Source organism: Fonsecaea monophora, assembly GCF_001642475.1.
Source record: "Fonsecaea monophora strain CBS 269.37 chromosome Unknown Scaff22, whole genome shotgun sequence".
Lineage (NCBI taxonomy): Eukaryota > Fungi > Ascomycota > Eurotiomycetes > Chaetothyriales > Herpotrichiellaceae > Fonsecaea > Fonsecaea monophora.
The window spans coordinates 1-18,672 of record NW_019173953.1 but is presented as its reverse complement, the minus strand read 5'-3'; the positions used below and the strand labels follow the sequence as shown (position 1 = coordinate 18,672).

At 50.8% G+C, this 18,672-nt stretch overlaps 5 protein-coding genes across 5 annotated transcripts; 3 read left to right on the top strand and 2 right to left on the bottom strand.

Annotated features, from left to right (window-relative positions):
• Positions 1–365: 365 nt before the first annotated feature.
• On the bottom strand, positions 366–1,339 carry AYO21_04057 (hypothetical protein; the record flags this gene model as incomplete). Its single annotated transcript, XM_022654030.1, has 3 exons — positions 366–674; positions 827–873; positions 931–1,339. 3 exons carry the CDS (start codon positions 1,337–1,339, stop codon positions 366–368), a joined length of 765 nt encoding a protein of 254 aa, XP_022513545.1.
• A 643-nt stretch (positions 1,340–1,982) lies between these two features.
• Positions 1,983–4,124, top strand: AYO21_04056 (hypothetical protein; the record flags this gene model as incomplete). The annotated part of the gene is made up of 7 exons (XM_022654029.1): positions 1,983–2,138; positions 2,195–2,371; positions 2,439–2,531; positions 2,586–2,767; positions 2,838–3,373; positions 3,455–3,817; positions 3,913–4,124. 7 exons carry the CDS (start codon positions 1,983–1,985, stop codon positions 4,122–4,124), a joined length of 1,719 nt encoding a protein of 572 aa, XP_022513544.1.
• A 1,062-nt stretch (positions 4,125–5,186) lies between these two features.
• Positions 5,187–7,313, top strand: AYO21_04055 (hypothetical protein; the record flags this gene model as incomplete). The annotated part of the gene is made up of 4 exons (XM_022654028.1): positions 5,187–5,410; positions 5,517–5,915; positions 5,993–6,657; positions 6,844–7,313. The coding sequence occupies 4 exons, from the start codon at positions 5,187–5,189 to the stop codon at positions 7,311–7,313; spliced, it is 1,758 nt and encodes a 585-aa protein (XP_022513543.1).
• A 104-nt stretch (positions 7,314–7,417) lies between these two features.
• AYO21_04054 (hypothetical protein) lies at positions 7,418–12,143 on the bottom strand (the record flags this gene model as incomplete). Its single annotated transcript, XM_022654027.1, has 5 exons — positions 7,418–7,951; positions 8,078–8,202; positions 8,253–8,363; positions 9,875–11,147; positions 11,196–12,143. The coding sequence occupies 5 exons, from the start codon at positions 12,141–12,143 to the stop codon at positions 7,418–7,420; spliced, it is 2,991 nt and encodes a 996-aa protein (XP_022513542.1).
• Positions 12,144–13,417: 1,274 nt separating this feature from the next.
• On the top strand, positions 13,418–18,543 carry AYO21_04053 (hypothetical protein; the record flags this gene model as incomplete). The annotated part of the gene is made up of 7 exons (XM_022654026.1): positions 13,418–13,520; positions 13,589–13,879; positions 13,960–14,075; positions 14,135–14,465; positions 14,531–14,655; positions 16,746–17,219; positions 17,275–18,543. The coding sequence occupies 7 exons, from the start codon at positions 13,418–13,420 to the stop codon at positions 18,541–18,543; spliced, it is 2,709 nt and encodes a 902-aa protein (XP_022513541.1).
• Positions 18,544–18,672: the final 129 nt, after the last annotated feature.

Here is an 18,672-nt window from a genome sequence, read left to right as displayed (position 1 = left end):
TTCATAAAATGATTGTCATCGTCTCCAGGACTACGGCCTTGGCTCCAGAGAATCTTGTAGGAAAGGAACCATACCCGGTCTGGCCTATCCGTCTTCCCAGACGAGAATGAGAGCTGCAGCTGGACGTGTTGAGACTGTAAGTCCCCGCATCAGGAGTTGTAACACATGCCGAGAGACATGCTCATGAGCGGAATATCCTCCCTCGAGTAACGAACTGAAGACAGTCGAGGGTTGCAGTATGAGTACCGAAACGAGCGGCTGGACGCATTCCAATTTCACCGTCTTACAAACTATCATCAAACTTTGGATTGCAGAGGCATCATTGAGTTGATGCTAGAGCCTCGGAAACAGCCTATGCTTTGCCATCACCACAGTGTGGTTTGGGTTGACAGCGCCGCAGCGACTTCTCTGTCAGTTTTGGGTTCAAAGTCATCGACTCCATATATCTCTGATCGTAACCCATCAATAACTCCTTCAAGCTCACGGAACTTGCCCTGAGAGATGGAAATACAACGGCCCGCCAGGCTTTTGTCCTGCGCGAGGTAGAGCACAGCAGGTGCAACGTCGTCTCCAGTCTGCAATGGGACATTGGCCTCCTCAAACAGCCTCTGTGACTCTGTGGTCAAGCCCGTGAGTGTAAAGGATGGAGCAATGGCATTGACAGTGATCCCCCACTGCAAAACGTGTCGCCATGTGCCTCGTAAAAGCCCAATGGTCTGTTATTCGCTCATAGGTCAGCATGCTGTTGTTTGGTAAGGCATTTCTGTTCACCTTGTTCCGACAGACTCTCTCACGGCACTAAGAGACGGAGACATGCATTACTTACACCGTGTTTGGTGGCGGTGTACACGGGCATCGCATAGCCTGCATAACCTGGAGAGAATTGTCAGCGACTGGCCAATGTCCACCGCCGTGGGCAGATAAACATACCTCCTCTCGACGCACAGAGAATGATGCTGCCTCCGTTTGGGTTAGCTTTGAGGTAGTGGATGGCCAGCTTCAGTGTGATCAGCTGTCCGATGAGATTGATCTTGACTGTGCTCCAGGTTGGCTCGATTGGATCGCCTGAGACGCTATCAACCTTGTCCTGCAAAGCCATCTCGCCTTCGGCGATGCCAGCATTGGCGTAGACAACATCAATGCCACCGTGAGCGCTAATCGTCTGCTTGAATGCGTTCAATTGTGACGTCCAGCTGGTGACGTCCGAGATGATGGTTTCAAAATCGGCATGTTGGAAAGAAGCAGGAATTGTCCGATCAAGATTGACAACTTTCGCCCCTTTGGACAAGAAGAGCTTTGCCGTGGCCAATCCTATTCCCGACGAGCCTCCTATACTCATCCTGAGATGTCAGCAAACCAAACCCCAGCCCTATTCTTTCTCGAAGGGGCAGAAAATGCGAACATTACCTGTGATCAATACAACCTGTCCTTTGAAGCTTCGAATGCTCTCTGGGCGAATTTCGAGATCCGCCTTAGCCATTCTATTGTGCACGCGCCTGCCAAAATCTTTTTGTCGACGATTCAAGGATAGAAATAGCCGGTCGTGAATCGGCCCCTATTGGTATGCTGATCTGGATCCTGTTGAGAGGGAAAGCGAGGACTTTTTAAGACCTTTTTTTGAACTTGGGTAATGCTCCCGTCGTCGTTTGGTCTGAAAATTGCCTGCGCTGGGTTAGTAGATTTACCAACCTTCGGCACAAGAAGAGACATCCGCATTCCCCGCGCCCTGGTTCTCGGTGCAAGCTGGGCCGTCCACAATCTAAGTCGGGGGCGGGGGCGGGCAACCATCTCTTGACGTCCGACGGAGGGCCATGTCGTGTCAGGTATGCCTGGATAGAAGGATAGAAGATCAAGTGACGCAACAGTGATGGAGCTGTTGGGTTGGTCAAAAAGGAGGACATATTCCCTGTCATCCTCCTCTAATGGAAAAGTCTTCTCACTTGTAGCGAATACATAGTCGTCCCTACAAGTGAATAGGGATCATGGCCATAATTCACTCTCTTGAGGAGCTATTGTCTTCTAGAGATCACCTGGTGGCTCTCTTTGTCCTTCCTCCTGCTCTCGGTCTTGTATATTTCCTCCAGTGGTTTATCCAGAGATACTTTCTCATCGGGAAATACAGAAACCTACGCTATCTGGTGAGTGAAACAAAGTGCTATTTGTTGAGAATATGCCCTGCTGAGAAAAACCCTAGCCTCCAGGACCACCCAGTAGTATCTTCACCGGAACCCCAGGCTACCCAAAAGACAAATGCCACATATTTTTCAAGAAGCTCTCTGAGGAATATGGTGAGATAATCAGTGTCTGGCAGGGCCCAAACCTGCAGATTGTGTTAAACTCTCCGCGAGTCGTACGAGACTTGTGCTACAAGGTAGGAATGAAGCAAAGACCCCCTTCGGCGACGCCTGGAGATTGATGCAGTACTGATTGAAATGCAGCGCGGAAATATCTACAATGACCGGCCAAAAATGTATGCGTTCCACGACTGCATCTTTCGCGGTATATCCATCGTCAGCACTGGTTACAACAATGTGAGTGCGCCCATCCTGCCTTGGAACAAGCAACGAAACTCATTGTATGTCTAGATGTGGAAAAAGCAGAGAAAGATTTTCAATTCGGTCTCAGGCGCCGCTGCTGCCAAAAAGTTTCTTCCTTTTCAAGACTATGAAACCAAACAGTATCTCCATGACTTGCTGAAATCTCCCGAACAATTTTACCTGCACACAGAGCGGTTTGGGGCCAGCATTCTCACTACAGCAGTCTATGGGTATGTCGTCCTTGGAAGGTCTTATGTTTGGTGGATAGCTCGGCTGACAGACACGGTGCTCATGTTTCAGCTTCCGTGCGGATGATATCACTGATCCTTCTGCGCTGGGATTGCTTCTGACCGGGTCATGGCTGGAAACCAATCTTCATCCCGGAAAATTTGTCGACGATAGATGGCCAATTCTGCAGCAGATCCCACGATCTCTGGCGTGGTGGAGAAAAACCTATGATGACAATGCGAAAATGCTGGACTCGATTGCACGGGCATGGTGGGATCCTGCAAAGAAGGCTGTAGACCAAGGCAAAGCTGTGCCATGCTTCGCAACCGATTTTATCAAGCAGTACCCATCAGAAGGCTTCAACGAAGACGAGGCGGCCCTTGTTACTCTCGGTCTGATGCTGGCTGGCGCCGGCACCACCAGCTCGATCCAAAATTATCTGATCATGGCATTGGCTTTACACCCACGTGTGGTTAAGAAGGCCCAGGAGGAACTCGACTCGGTGGTGGGCAAAGACCGAATTCCAGTCAAGGATGATGAGCACAACTTGCCTTACATCCGGGCTGTCATCAAGGAAACCCTCCGCTGGCGACCCTTTTCAAATCAAGGTACGTGGTTTATTGGAAAATGGTGCTTTCAGTCATTGGTGTGTCGCGTTTGGGAATTCTGACAAAAAGATCCGCTTGCAGGTTTCTACCATGCGACAAGCAAGGAAGACTGGTACGGATCATATTACATTCCTGCTCATACCACCATCATAGCGAATGCCTATTCCATCCATCAAGATGAAAAACGGCACAAAGACCCAGAAGTCTTTGAGCCCATGCGCTACATCGATTACAAGCTCAGTGCTCAGGAGTATGCGAATATGGATGACGCAGAGCAACGTGATCATTTCGCCTATGGTGTCGGACGCCGCATCTGTGCGGGTTTGAATATGGCGGAGCCCAGCCTGTTCCTGCTTGCATCTCGATTGTTGTGGGGTTTCAATGTCAGCCAGAAGTGTGATGAAAATGGGAAACTGATTCCCATCGACACCCTGGGATATAGCGGTAAGCATTGCATCCCCTTCCGTCTTACAAGTGTCGCTCCCTTTCATGGCGCGACCAACCTCAACACCCGTCACCTCTTGCTGAGATTCACACAGGAGGCGTCTTCGCCAAACCGTTGCCATTCGAGGCCTCTATCTCTTGTCGAAGCGAGCAGCATGCTCGCGTGATCGAGGAGGAATTCCAAAATGCCCATAGTGATGTGAGAAGTTTGGCACAAGCTACCAAAGACGGGGATATGCCTGGGATGCAGAACCTGGTAAAAGTATTGATGGCACATCCCGATACCCATTTCGCGGGCAAGACGTGAGGACGCTCGCAGCCGTCAAATTTTCGGGGGGGCCTTCAAGAGCATTGTCACAGAGGGGTTTCAAGGACGGTAGCGAAAGCTGGAACGATATAACGAAGCCCGACACTAGGGATAAAATTGCTCATCCAAGCAAGGATTGGGGAGGGGAATCATCAACGAGGAAGAAAACCAGGCTGCTATGCCTTTGGTGCTTTGAGATCGCAGACAGTGCATGTGAACAAGGAGTGTCATCTCTAGTCCCCAGAACCTCCATTCATAGCAGTCCTTCTGGACTGATTTTCTGCGTACAAGGCTGTTAGCACATGCATCCAGGGAGCTACTTGATCTGTAGTAATACCTAGAGCGAGTCTTCGGAGTCGTTCTGGGCTAGATAAACTTGGTACCAAGTCCTAGCCAAAGTAAGAATGTATCGATTCCAGCGCAAGATGATTCGTATATACTGGTAATGTGATATTGAATAATTCCAATTACGCACTATTAAGAATATACCAATACTTATCTCTACAAGTAGACTTAGACTCTCTCCTGACGTGACGCGCAAGAGGTCTTACTTGGCCTCGGTCTATCCTTCTCGTTCCAACCTTCCCATCCGCCCTTAGAGAGAGAGAGAGAGAGAGAGATCACTGAGATGGATCCATTTGGAAACGTTTTGGGAGCCCAGTGCCCGTAGTGGGCTGTTGCAGGACGTGGGGGCGGGCATTCGAGCGCAGAGGAGGCAAAAGCGGGCATCCGTGTTGGATGGGTGGATGCTGAAACGGCCTCGGCTGCCATCAAACAACCTGCGTAGGGCTGGTGGCACTGACTTGCTCTGCTGGTCTTCTGTTCGGTCGTTTGCCAAAGAAGTCAAGAGCCACGATGGTACTAATAAGTGCGACGAAGGTCGAACTTCCAGCAGATGTACAGCGTCGGGAATTTTCACCAACTGAGGGGGAATAATATAGAGCACCTGGACCTCCCGCGCAACGGTGGTGGTGGTTATTGTTTGCTCTGGCCGACTCTCTGTTGGCCCTTTCCCCTCTGTTTTGTTCTTCTCCGATCAAAAAACGTGCTGTCCTCGATAGAATGGCCGATACTATTTTACCCGACTTGAGATCCTCAGGGACTCAGCCTGGGGGTTCCCAACCGATCAAAGCTCAACGACACCTGCGCGTAATCTGCGTGGGAGCTGGAGCGTCTGGCCTGTTGTTTGCATATAAGCTCCAGAGGTCGTTTGACGATTTTTCGCTGGTACTGTACGAGAAGAATGGCGAGCTCGGGGGCACATGGTTCGAGAACAGATATCCCGGGTGAGTGACGACGGGTTTCTCTCCGTCTCCCCTGGTCACTACTAAACTCCCCCCAATCTATTCATGACCAGTGTATGAGTGTCTAATATTGTCACGTTTGTCACAGCTGTGCATGCGACATCCCGGCACATACCTACACCTGGTCCTTTGAACCCAAACATGACTGGTCTGCCGTCTATGCCGGAAGTCGAGAGATATACCAGTATTTCAACGACTTCAGTGACAAGTACAAGCTACGACGATACGTGAGAGTGAAACACCAGGTTACCGGGGCGAGATGGGACGAGAAAGAAGGCACTTGGGATGTCACGGTCCAGGACCTTCTCTCTGGCAAAACCTTTCCAGACCGCTGTGATATCCTCGTTAATGCCGGCGGCATCCTCAACGCCTGGCAGTGGCCGCGGATTCCTGGTCTCCAATCGTTCAAAGGTCCATTATTGCACAGTGCGAATTGGGATGACAAGACGGTTCTCGAAGGTAAAACTGTCGGCCTGATCGGAAACGGGTAAGCCAATATACCCTGTGATCTAGCTCTCTCTGACTTCCCCTGGTCTCGATGCTGAGTTCGTCCCTATACTTTAGGTCTTCCGGGATTCAAATTCTCCCAGCTATTCGCCCGATTGCTAAGAAGGTCACGACCTTCATCCGTGAGCCAACTTGGGTCTCGCCAGTACAAGGCCTCGAGGGTCGAACATACAGTCGTGAGGAGCGAGAAAGCTTCGCAAGGGACAAGGGAAAACTCCTCGAATATCGCAAAGGCATCGAATCCGCACTGAACAGCCAATTTGCCATCTTCCTTCAAAACACGCAGGTCCAGCGGGATACCCGCCAGCACATGCAAAAGCAGATGTCGGAGAAGCTTCACGATCCCGTCCTCGAAGACAAGCTGATCCCGAAGTGGTCGGTGGGCTGCAGGAGACTGACCCCCGGCATTGGCTATTTGGAGTCTCTGAAGGCGGACAACATCGAGGTCGTATACGGAGAAATCCTCAGTATCACGCCCGCAGGTTGTGTTTGCGACGACGGTCGAGAGCATCCCGTGGATGTCTTGATCTGTGCCACCGGGTTCGACACGTCCTTCAAACCTCGCTTTCCTGTCATCGGGACCAAGGGCAAGAACCTGCAGAATGAGTGGGCAGAAGAGCCTGCTTCTTATCTCGGTATTGCCGCCCCAGGGTTTCCAAACTATTTCATGTTCCTGGGGCCCAACTGTCCTATTGGGAATGGGCCGGTCTTGACGGCGATTGGTAAGATTCTCGTCATATATCTCTTGTGTGCCTGGTTGAATGTTTTCTGCCCTTTATTTCAATTTCCTTTTTTTTTCCCGCCGTCGATCTCACCATTTGTGGGGCGGCGGATACGAATTTCAACGACGATTTTGAATATGGTGTTCCTCTATTGGCTTGATTGAATCCGACTGACCGTTTTTACAGAGGCGCAAGCCGATTATATCTTGAAACTCATCAACCGCTGGCAGACGGAAAACATCCACTCCATGTCACCCAAACTCGAGGCGGTCAAGGATTTCATTGCGTACAAAGACTCGTTCATGTCGAAAACGGTGTGGCATGAAGAGTGCCGCTCGTGGTACAAGAACAACTCGGCTTCGGGTAAGATCGCCGCCCTGTGGCCCGGCAGTACATTGCACTACCTCGAGGCGGTGTCTGATGTGCGAGGTGACGACTGGGAGATTGAATACAAGGGGAACCGCTTCGCCTTTCTCGGCAATGGTTTCTCCCAGACCGAGGTGGACGACACGGCCGACTTTGCATATTACATCAGAGACCACGACGATGGCCCTTTCTTGAGCTTCAAGAAGAATCTGCAGGCGCTTAATAAGAGTGGCACGATGGCTGGGAGAGCCAAATTGAATATTATGGTCAAGAGGGAGTCGAATTTATAGTCAAAAAGAGTCATCTGGGACTGTTGAAAAAAAAAAGGCCCTGTGAGAACCGCCTTTCTTCTGTCTGTCTGTAGAGCCCTTGATAATTAAAACATTGATTATTCTCACCAGCCGAGACGTGCCAACCAGTCCCAGATGGTAGTGGACATCCTGCCCGCCGTGAAGCCGTATTGGCTGTCCAGAATGCACTCGATATGGATCTGCTTCTCACAGATGACCGTGGTGGCCGGGACGGAGGCGTCGGCCAGCTGTTTCCCCAGTCCGATGAGGTCGTCTCGAAAAACCTCCTTGTCTCCGCCCACAATCAAGACCTGCTGTGCTGGGAAGTTTTTCCACCACTCGGCATCGGCGGTCACGGGTTCAACCAAGCTGCGATGTACGATAGCGCTGTCCAAGCCGGCCGGCGGTAGGAATAACTTGGCCCATTGATGCATCTGTGATGCGAGGACGACGTCGGCTCCCGCATTCTCGCGGTAAGAGCGTGACGACGACTGGAAGCTGGACCAAGGGCAGATCAAGAAGACGCCCGCCAAGGGTGAGGGCAAGTCGAGCTGTGGCAGCGTGCTGGATGGGTGCAGAGCTTGGGAGATGATGGCCAGACATATGTTGCCTCCGGCCGAGTCGCCACCGAGGATGATCTACCAGATTAGATACCACAAAGTCAGAGGAATATTATTACTTCCTGTTTGCTCGCCCAAAAAACAATTGTGAGAAAGAAACCATGGTGCTCCAGACGGGGTAATAGAGGAGCTGGACAAACTTACATTCGAAGGCATATGGCCAAGATGGAGCACGTACTTCAAAGCCTCGATGCCCTGGATGTACTGGGTCGGATAGACAGTCTTCGGAGTCAACCCTGGTGTTTTGAAAGTTTCCGTTAGCTCAATCTCTTTGGGGGAAAAGAAGAAGCGACATCCTGGGCATGGACACTATACTTACCATACTCGACAAAGGCTACGAGAACGCTCTCGCCCTTTTCCTGTAGCACTTTGGAGCAGTCAAGCACAAATCCCAGATGGCCGGCATTAGGAGCTAAAGCGAACCCGCCTCCTGTGTCATGGTTAAACAACTGAATAGTTAGCTGCCCTCCTGTCAAAAAAAAAGGGGGTTGGTGTAACGAGGTGCTGTAGGCTGCTGGGAGGAGCTTGGTTGCTTTCGGTCAAACGAACCGTGAAAATACAAGATGACTTTTGTTGTTGTTGTTGCTGATGTTGTTGAAGATGATGTTGATGCTTTTCTACGTAACCAATGAATTTTGGCCCCAGCGCTTCCGGGAACGGACTCTTCATGCAGCGAAATGTCATGTTCCCTGCAGTATGCGCGGACAGTATCCGATGTGCCTGGAAAGAAGGACCTAGGCAATGCATGGTGTCGACCATGTTAGCGCACAAGTTGGAGCTCAGACGGAGGACGAAGATAGACGGCCAGCAAACTCACGGGAGTTGGTCAACATTAAAGATGCTCATCATTGTATGCAGGCGGCGATTGCGGTATTCGTGGCTCCATGATCTGGTTTTCGTCGGGTCTCGAAAGCATGTCGCCAACGCGGCGTAGACGCTATGCAAGGCTGAAGATTCGGGATATCAAAGTCAGAATAACGCCCTCAAAAGGACTCCTTTAGATGCGGGGACAAAAAAGGCCAAATGGGGATCTTTCTAGGGCAGATTTGGCTTGATAATAGTGTGGCGGTGTGGTATGTTCACCTAGAAAAGGTATTTGATAGACCAGATTCAGTGTAGGGAGCAGCATTCTGTCCGGGACCTTGCAATGTGTCGATATTCTGGATTTCCTACAACTCGTCCTTTCATGCACCTGTTTAGCACGTGAATGATCAAATCACCTTTGGAGTCTCGGGACTGTGTTTATGACTGATCTAAGCAGGAATGAGCTACTAGATTCTAGTCACGGCACTTCTCCTAAGCCTGTCAAGAGGGCAAACGACAAAGGTCGCTCTGAGCCTACAGCTTCCCATCCAACAGGGGGCCGAGGTTGCCCGCCTCTTCTTGAGACGGCCTGGGAAAGTCCGTGGCCAAGTCTACATCATCCGAACGACTCCTTTTCCCTATGGTCAAGTTGGGAATGTGCATTGCCAAACTAATGTGATGTTCGAGGCCGATGGTCTAAAGTAGAGAACATACTGACCTAGCCTTGGTCAAAACTGTAGACCAAATCACTTCATGTTCGGGCTATGTATTTTTTGCCACGACGCCTATTATAGATGGTACAACTCTTTCTCCTGAAATATTTGGTAATGTACTTTTACCTTCTCCATGTGTGGTTGCGGATTATACAGTACATGACAGCACTTCATTCTCAACTCATCTCTCCTGGCCCTTGAGTCGAGTGACTTCGACATACAATGTTATGGGAAGTGCGATTGTTACCCACATGCCATATCCTCGATCTGTTTACTCATGACTGCCACTCGATATTGCAAGCATTCCGACAAATTGTTCAAGACTGAGGAGAAAGAGCCCAGGTCAGAGAAAAGCCAGAAGGGAAAGGAGAAAAAGGATAAAAAAAGTAGAACAGGGCGTGGAAGGAGCCAAGGAAAAACATACCTGGCCACACTGATGAATACTCGGACAAGAGGCGGGAATATACTTGCAGCAGCGTCAAGACTATTTCGGCGGCACCACGAAAACCTTTGACCGGGGCTTCGACGGCCGCACAAGATCCAGTCAAGCCCATATTACTCCGACACTTGCGAATCAAACGACGGCAAGCTTGGATGATGGTCCAAAATTCTTCGGACCACAGGTCACCTTGGTGGAAAGAGTCGTATGCTTGTGTCTCTCTTTGGAACCCTGATGCCCACGAGGCGAAAACTTGTAAACAGTGGAATACATTCATTGCCGAATGGAGGGGCATATGAGAAGCTTCTGAAGGAGATGTCCACCAGGGTGCAAGTCGAAATGTGGCTTCCAACGCATGGCTGGCATATAAGGTTATCTCATGCCACAAAATCTCCTGCTCCAATGTCTCTGATGCATTCCAGAGGTATTGTTCGTGGTCTACTGACGTTCCAGCAGTCCGGGCGGTGTGGCCCGGGCTATCCGACAAGGGCACGAGCTTCACTGAGGTCAGGTCTCGGCGATGGATAGCTTCTTTCATGGCCCGATCGTCGAGTTTAAAGGATAGATTGATGTGATCGAGCATGGGAAGGCAGCTCATCAGTAAGCGATATCTGGTTCCGAAGGAAGGCTGTCGAGGAAAACTCAACCACAGTCGCTGCCACCGCCTGACTGCGGATTTGAGAGATGGGACATCGTTAGGTATCACGTCATCTGTCAGCGGCGACGGCTGATTTTGAGTTCGTGCAAGGACGCAGACATGCAGGACCGATATCAGCAACAAACAGGCAAATTCTCCGATTCCTTTATCGGCGACGGTATCTTGCTGTTGCATTTCGAGAGCTCGCTCGTGAAAATTAGTCTCGTTCTCCAAGTCATCATCGAGACTCGTAGAGTGCGATGGAGTATTTAGGTCGAAAAGAGCCTTGAACTCGTCGACAAATGACGGCGGCGTCGACGAGTTCGGTTGGAGCTCGGCCCACGATCGCGCATCAGGGGCTTCCCATAATGCCTCCTTGCACGGGAGACTGATTTCCACATCGGCCAAGGATGGACGACAGATACCATTGAAATACAGATTGAAGGCACTGACCAACCACAGGGTTGAGAAAAAGAGGCGTTTTTGCTCTTCCTGATGGACCCATATCAACCATTTGACGTGCTGCCCTATTTCGAGAGACGAATCAACAGGTTGGAAGGCGTGTGAAGACGTGCCAATGCCTGCGCCTTTGATCAGCGCCAGCAAAGAGACACAGCCGCTCTTTGTCGTCTCATTCAAAGCTGTCTCTCCAAAAAAAGTCCCACATACGAGGTGTTGCAGGAGGGCTTGCATGATTTGTATGGGAGCCGATTCCACCGGCAGATTGCGGACTGATTTCAAGGATGATGTAAGTGCTGCGCTTGTTTGCCGGTACAACTCTCGAGCCAAGGTGACTTGGCCGCAAAAAGCGGCGCCCAATGCGAGCGTCGACAACAGCAATGGTCGTTGCATGCGGCGTCGACCGGATAGCAGTGCAGATGTCGGCCATTCCTCTATTGTAGGAGACAGAGGGACTTCGATCGATGCTGAGTCAAGATCGAGTGTTGGAAAATGCAAAAGCGGCAAATTAGGATTGAAATACTGTCTGTAGGAATTGACGAGAGCGTCGATGTTGCTTCTGTTCAACATGGAACTCAACGACACCATCGGCGACGGCGACGGCGGCGAAAATGGCCGGCATCCTGTTGGCCCAAAGGACATTGCTGAGAGAAGGCCGTCGAAAGCTGGCAAAAAGTTGATCCCTGATAGCAGCCGCGTCGTCATATCAGACTGGTCCATTTCGAGATCGAGGGCGGCGAGGTCGGGAGACGTAGACGTTACTGAACTTGACCTGGGTGGTGTGATTAGTCGATCTACAGCCTTTTGAACCGAGATATCTTTAGAAACCCAGTAGTCCCGTGAGGGGGTTATCAGCCAACGTTCTGTATGTTGTAGCTCGCTTGTTGCAGGAGACGGATCTGGTGGCAGTGCACTGTGTCGAGTATCGTCACCACCTGGAGATATGTCAACAGCTTGAGAGCAACTGTCTTCTCCGTGACCGTCAGACGGGGTCTCGCGCATGTCTGGATCTCGTGAACTTTGGTCCGCTGTGGTCCCGCTCGGCTCTTGTCTCGGGCTGGCTTCCCTCTCTTGTGGTGCAAAAAATTCCAGCCACGCTGTCGATTCTTCAAACGAAAAGCAATCGTCCGGCATGTCCGAGTGCGCAGATGTAGGCATGGGATGAACCTGTGCTGCATGGCGAAGCACCATATCTCGGCGCGCAAACGCGCGGTGACATTCAGGGCATGAAAATGGCTTCTGATTTGTATGTGTCCTCTCATGACGTTGAAGATGATCAGGTCTTACAAAGGTCCGAGGGCACGCTGAACAGCGAAGGCGACGATATGGGGCCGTTGCGACCCGCCGTCTCGGAGTGATTGACTTGGATAGGCCTTCCCGGATTTGAGTCCGCTGGACAATGTCCATGGTCGCGCACATATCACTTTCAGAAAATAGGCTGCGTGATGGCAGTTGTCAGGGCAGTGGTTGACAAGAGAACTTGGACATCCCAAGGGGATCTAGAGCATGTAGGCGTCGCCGTTGCGGTTTTAGCTCGGGTGCAGGTCACCAGCGCTTTGCGTTGATTGAGGCTCTTTCCTACAATATGCAGGGCCACTGATACCGTCGGATCTCTTGAGCAATGACACAAGTTCTAATCGAGCTTAGATAAAGTCGTCGATGGAGTGCCGACGAAATAAATCGACGAAAACTTGGGGAGCTGGGGTTCCCCAGGCTGGTCCCCTCCTCTTTGGGGTGTTGGGTGGGTCGCCCAGGCTGGAAGGAGAAGGCATTGGCACTTGTGCGCCTCTTTTTTCCGCTACGGTGTCGGTGGTGGGAGGCAAGTGGCAAGGTCTCCAGTCACACGTCTTGTCTCCCAATGCCGGGTCAGTGTGTTTTCTGCCACATGGCCCTGAGAACCTGGTACCTTGACATCCGATCAAGGGGCGTTTACAAATGGACATGCAATCTTGCTTCGGCCCAAATACTCCTTCGACCAACGCCCATTTTTTAGGCATTTTCACCGGTATTGCAGGCGACAGGTAAACACTACTCGCGGTTCGCATAGCCTGCTGTTCATGGTGACCTCGGCTGCCCACCCCCACAATACTAGCCGTCCGGCCAAAGGGGCAACCTACTTGGCCCCAAACCTGAAAGCACTAGCTGCAAGCTAGGAGAAAAAAGGCTCTCGGAGAATTGCCTCAGCCCTCTCAAAGCCAACGTCACTCCTGATAAGGGGGAAGCTCGCGCACGGATTTTTGCAGGACACAGCAGGGAAAGAGGGTGGGGGTGGACAATAGTACTATCGTTCGCTAGCTATGGACGCTTGTCTCGGACACTCTAGGTATACTTGTACTATTAAGGCATTGAAGGCGCAAAGTCGACGAGAAAATCTCAAGTACTTTGTATTATTCATGGTTTGACACGGTACTGCCCGTTGACCGCTGGAGGAAATGGCGGACGTTGAGATTCCCCAGAACTGCATTGCGGGATGCGTCGAAGATGCCGGCCAGTCCTTTCGATTGATTCTCGATCATGTCCCTGTACCCCGACCAGGTATGACTCCTTGCCACTATAACATTGTGAAACAGTGCTAAGGACAAGCTATTTTGTTGGATCTACAGGCCCTGATGAGATCTTGTTAAAGCTGGACGCCTCGGGAATTTGTTATTCCGACATACACTACATGTTGGAAGATCTGCCAACCCCGAGGTTGGCAGATTACGGTCTGAGGTCCCCGGGACACGAAGGGATTGGCTCAGTCGTCAGCCTGGGGAGCAATGTCAAGGACTGGAAGATAGGGGACAGAGGAGGAGTCAAGCCAATTTGGGATGCGTGCATGAACTGCGAGTTGTGCTGGGACGGGAGGGAGACTTATTGTCCCAAGGCAATTCATACGGGATGCATGAAGACTGGTACGTACGGTCGGACGACGCCACTATGCCCAGCGTCTGCATTCCATTTCTCACCGGTCCAGGGGTTGACCGTACTCTAGGGACATATCAGCAGTATATCCTGTCCCCTGCAAAGTACACAACCAGGATTCCTCCCGAGCTCAAGTCCGCAGAGGCTGCGCCGCTCATGTGTGCGGGTTCCACCATGTATCGGAGTGTAGGTCCACGTCCCCCATTTGGACGATTTCCTCAGACTGATGCAGCTCTGGACATCAGATCAAGGAGTCAGGACTCAAACCTCAGCAATGGGCCTGCATCTTAGGCGCGGGCGGAGGCGTGGGTCACCTTGGTATTCAGATCGCCAAAGCCATGGGCCTCCGGGTAATCGGCATTGATGGCGGTCCAGAAAAAGAGAAAATGTGTATGAAATTAGGCTGCCATGCCTTCGTTGACTTCTCGAAGGTTCAGAATATCCCAGAGGAAGTGGTTAGACTCACCGATGGAAAAGGAGCACACGGAGTCTTTGTGACGGCGACCAGCCCGAAAGCCTACACCATGGGCATAGAAATGCTGCGAATTGGCGGTGTTTTGATGTGTGTCGGACTGCGTGAGTGTTTCTTCGCGGTCGCGGTCCTTTGCTTCTGTGAACCATTCTCTAACTACATCTTTCAGCACCATTCGGCACGGCGGTTGCTGGTGGAGATCCGGCCTTGTTCATTGGAAAGAATATACGTGTCACAGGCACCCAGGTTGGGTCGATGAAAGACACTCATGATGTTCTTGATTTGGCTGTCAGGGTCAGTTGCTCTCTCTCTCTCTCTCTGGATCATCAACTGACAGAAACAGAACCTCATCCGATCTGTCATTACCACATTTCCAATCTCTCAGCTGCCGGAGGCTGTCCAGAGGCTGCGAACTGGTAATGTAGGAGGCAGATGCGTTGTGGAATTTGAAACATAGAACCAGGTCGTCCCAATCACTTTCCATGGGCACCCCCATATCCATACCTCTATTTTGTCTTGCAGATTTAGAAGGTCAATCAATACATGCATTTGATTTGGCCAACAAGTTACGCTGCTCAGCTCATTTAAGCGAACATGGTGGTCAAGTGGCAAGACTAGCCCTATAGCATCGGTTGAACCGTCCTCCAATAGTAGCATCCAGCATCCTAGAACACAAATCTCTGGAAGGAACCGGCTACCTTGGCTGCAGATCTACTTGTACACCTTTTGACCGAATAATGATTCTCGTCGAGCTAACACGGCCCTATCCGAGGTTGGTGGTTGACTCAGTCAAAGAACCACGAGGACGCCCTATATTTCAATGTTCCCCTGTCATGTTGGTGTTCCTGAGCCAATCATTTACCCCCTTGTCCTTGAAACACTCCATGATCTCTGGAATTCATCATAGCTCCCTCGTTCAAAACGCGTGATAGGCCAAAACCTCCATTCTAATCAATCGTGCCTGTTTCCACGACTTAACAGGTTTTTTCGGAACGTCTCCATGGAAGCCCTGTTGGCTTTTGCTATAGCAACAACTGGAATCATTCAATTTGCAGTATCCCCTGATAATCAACAGTAAGGAAAGCCCCCGGCCCTTGACCCTCACCCAAGGGAGCTGACGATTTCCAAACTGCCGACCTGTGCTATATGTAGCAATAACTAGGGTATAGTTCCTCAAAGCATCAACTCCTCCTTCCCACAACCTGGCTTACTACCAAACTTGACCTCTTTGTTATGATACCATTTGTCATTGACTTACATTCCACGGCACCAGTTAATAGGTATTGGAATGAACGGCTGCGAAATCAGCTTGATCATTTTTGCTGCGCTGATTGTCAATTTCGGCCCATCAGGGAATGAAGTCCACCGAGGTCTGGCCATTAACAATTTCTCAGGAACTTTGGGTGGAAATACTTTCTGATTTCTGCATCCCTGGGCTTCATCGGCGGGTGTCCCTCATACTCATTGTTCTGTCCCGACATCCGCAATGTACCACTCAAAGAGACCAGCCGCCCGTTTACCAGCGAGATAGTTGATATTGACCAGCAAATCCATGCAGTGAGACAGAGTCCAGCGGCTACCGACTTGATGGTCTTGAGCACAAAGATACTTTGTTGTGTACCGCGGTGGAAATTATTCGGCTAACCTTCCCAATAGGGTTAGGACAACACCAAGAATTTGCATACGATATATCTTGGCCTAGAAAAAGCGGGCAGCTGAGAAGATTGACAGCCTGACAGCCAACCTCGGTCGCCCGCTCCGATTGCATTATTGTTGCAAGTTGTTTAGAGGCCGAGTAGGTGCATGATGAATCCGCTACGCCTCAAGCAACCTCAGGCCTATACTTGTAAGGTCCTGTTTCCGGTGCTCGCAAGAAATCTTGACTATCTTGCCCACCCATTCGCTAGTTGAATCGCGTCGCGAGATTCAAGCGTAGTGGAAATAATAGTCCGATTACCCTAGGCGGACTTTCACTAGATGTATAGCCGCCTCTGTCACGGGGAGGCTATCCATTTCTTTCCTTCATCACCTTGATGTAGTGAGACTCAACGCCGTCCGTTCAAAAAGGAGCTGATATATTTATACCTCCTTCAGATTCCATTTACTCCCGAGCAATGGACTAGGCCAGAGACAGCAAAGGCAACGATGCCCTCTCTCAAGCACAAATTTTCTCTCAGGAAGCGAGCTCAAAAAGCCTGTGTTGTCTGTCGGGCTCGAAAAGTGCGTTGTGATGTATCGCTACGAGGAACACCTTGCACCAACTGCTTTCAGGACGGTATAAACTGTGAGATAGCACCTTCCGTGAGTCAATTGCGCCCCCCTCCCCCCCTCTTCTCTCTATGTGCCCTCGATACCACGAGCCTACGTTACTGACCCTGACACAGCTCCGGAAAAAAACGCGGCGTGCACCAGATCGAGGGCCGATCCTGGGGGCCAGCGACCTCGTGAACCAGAGTGAGCTTTGGCCTGGTGTATTGCTGGAAACAGGGGACGAGATCAGAAAATTGGGAGACCGCTCCGTGATTGAACTCCCTGATTATGTCCAGCCAGCACCTGGCTGGCTATGGACTGATGAGTTCCAGTACTTGAGTTCGAAGGGTGCTTTCAGGATGCCACCGCCGCCGCTGCTCAGGGAGCTGATATCTGCCTATGTTGAATGGGTCCACCCGGTCTGCCCGATCGTTGAGACTCGGGTTGTTGATTCTGTCCTTGCGCTATCCGACCATCCCAAGATAAGCTTACTCCTCCTCCAAGCCCTTATTTACGCTGGCTCAGTATTCATCGAGGAAGGCAAACTTCGGTTGTTCGGGCTTGCAGATAGATTCACGGCTCAGACTGTCTTCTTCGAACGTGTCAAGGTGCGTTGATTGATTGGTCTTGATTTTCCGGGGTTTCTTCTCACACTCAACCCAGCTGTTGTTCGATTTCAACTACGAGTGCGACCGCCTTTGCCTATTGCAGACCACAATTCTGATGTCCTTCTCTCAAGACTGGTCAAGGCCCTTGAAAGACAGCCGCTACTATCTGAATCTCGCCCATTCAATAGCTCTGCTGATGGGGCTTTCTGAGGAGGACACATATTCCAAATACCGCCCGGACATAAATCACCGTTTGAGACGCATCTGGTGGTCTCTGTATTGCCGAGATAAATTCGTGGCCATCTCAACAATGCAGCCCCCTTTGATCAAAGAGGCCGACTTCCATGTTGATCCGCCAATGCTTCCGGCAAATAATCTGGCACCCACAGGTGCATTGTCAACGTTTCAAGAATCATTTCGTCCAGGGCAGGACAACGACCCCGAACTCGAGACTGACGAGTGTCAGTTTACTCTGCCCTTTGTTGAACAAACGAGACTTTGTTTGCAAATCGGTCGCGTTTTAGACGATCTATACTACCCAGTCAGCGTTTTTACTGAGCCTTCTCATACCGGTGTCTTGTTGACAGCTCGCCCAGTTCCCCAGGCGACTGTAAGGGCTCTCCAGCAAAGTCTCACAATATGGTGGGGAAACCTCGAACACCCTTTACGCCTAAACCTTCTCGACATGGATGGCGAGATTCCGATGGAACCGTATCAGAAAAGACGAATCATCCATGGCGGACTGCTTTCTATGTTCTATTTCGCCACGTCAATGGCTTTGCACCGGTGGCCAACTATGTTGATGAGCATACCTGGCAATCCCCTATCCGAGGGACAATCATGCAACCATTTATCCCTTGAATCGGACTCACACATGATTCTTCATGTATGGAACATTCTAAGTTCCATTGACGTGGACAAAGTCGTCGGGCTCGGAGGCCACCTCTGCGTGATTGAAGCAATCAACATTCTCGGCATTGCGCGGCATGGGCAGAACCACCCTTTTTTATCTGCAGCCCGCATCAAAGACATGAGGATGTGCCTACAGACCCTCAAAATCGTCGAAAACGTCTGTCAAGGCATACAGGACGCGCGAAGCACACTGGAGGCCATACTAGGACAGGCTGAACAACGGTATTCCCGTCTCATCACGTTTACCTTTACCTCGTCACCACCCGTCTCCGAGCGGACTTCTTGCACGAGTCCGCCACAAGAAGAAGAAGGAGAAGACAAGATCGATCTGAGCGACGTCGGACCTCAGGCCACAGACTTTTGCACGAGTGGAGAGTCGGTGTGGCTCGGAGAAAGTCCAGTACGGTTCTAGCACCGGCACACACTTGCATGCTAATATGTAACTCGTAAGGCTGTAAAACACGCAACGCTACCGATCAAGGGAAGGGGAAGGGGAAGGGGAATATATATATATATATATATCCTTAGCCACCTATCTCGG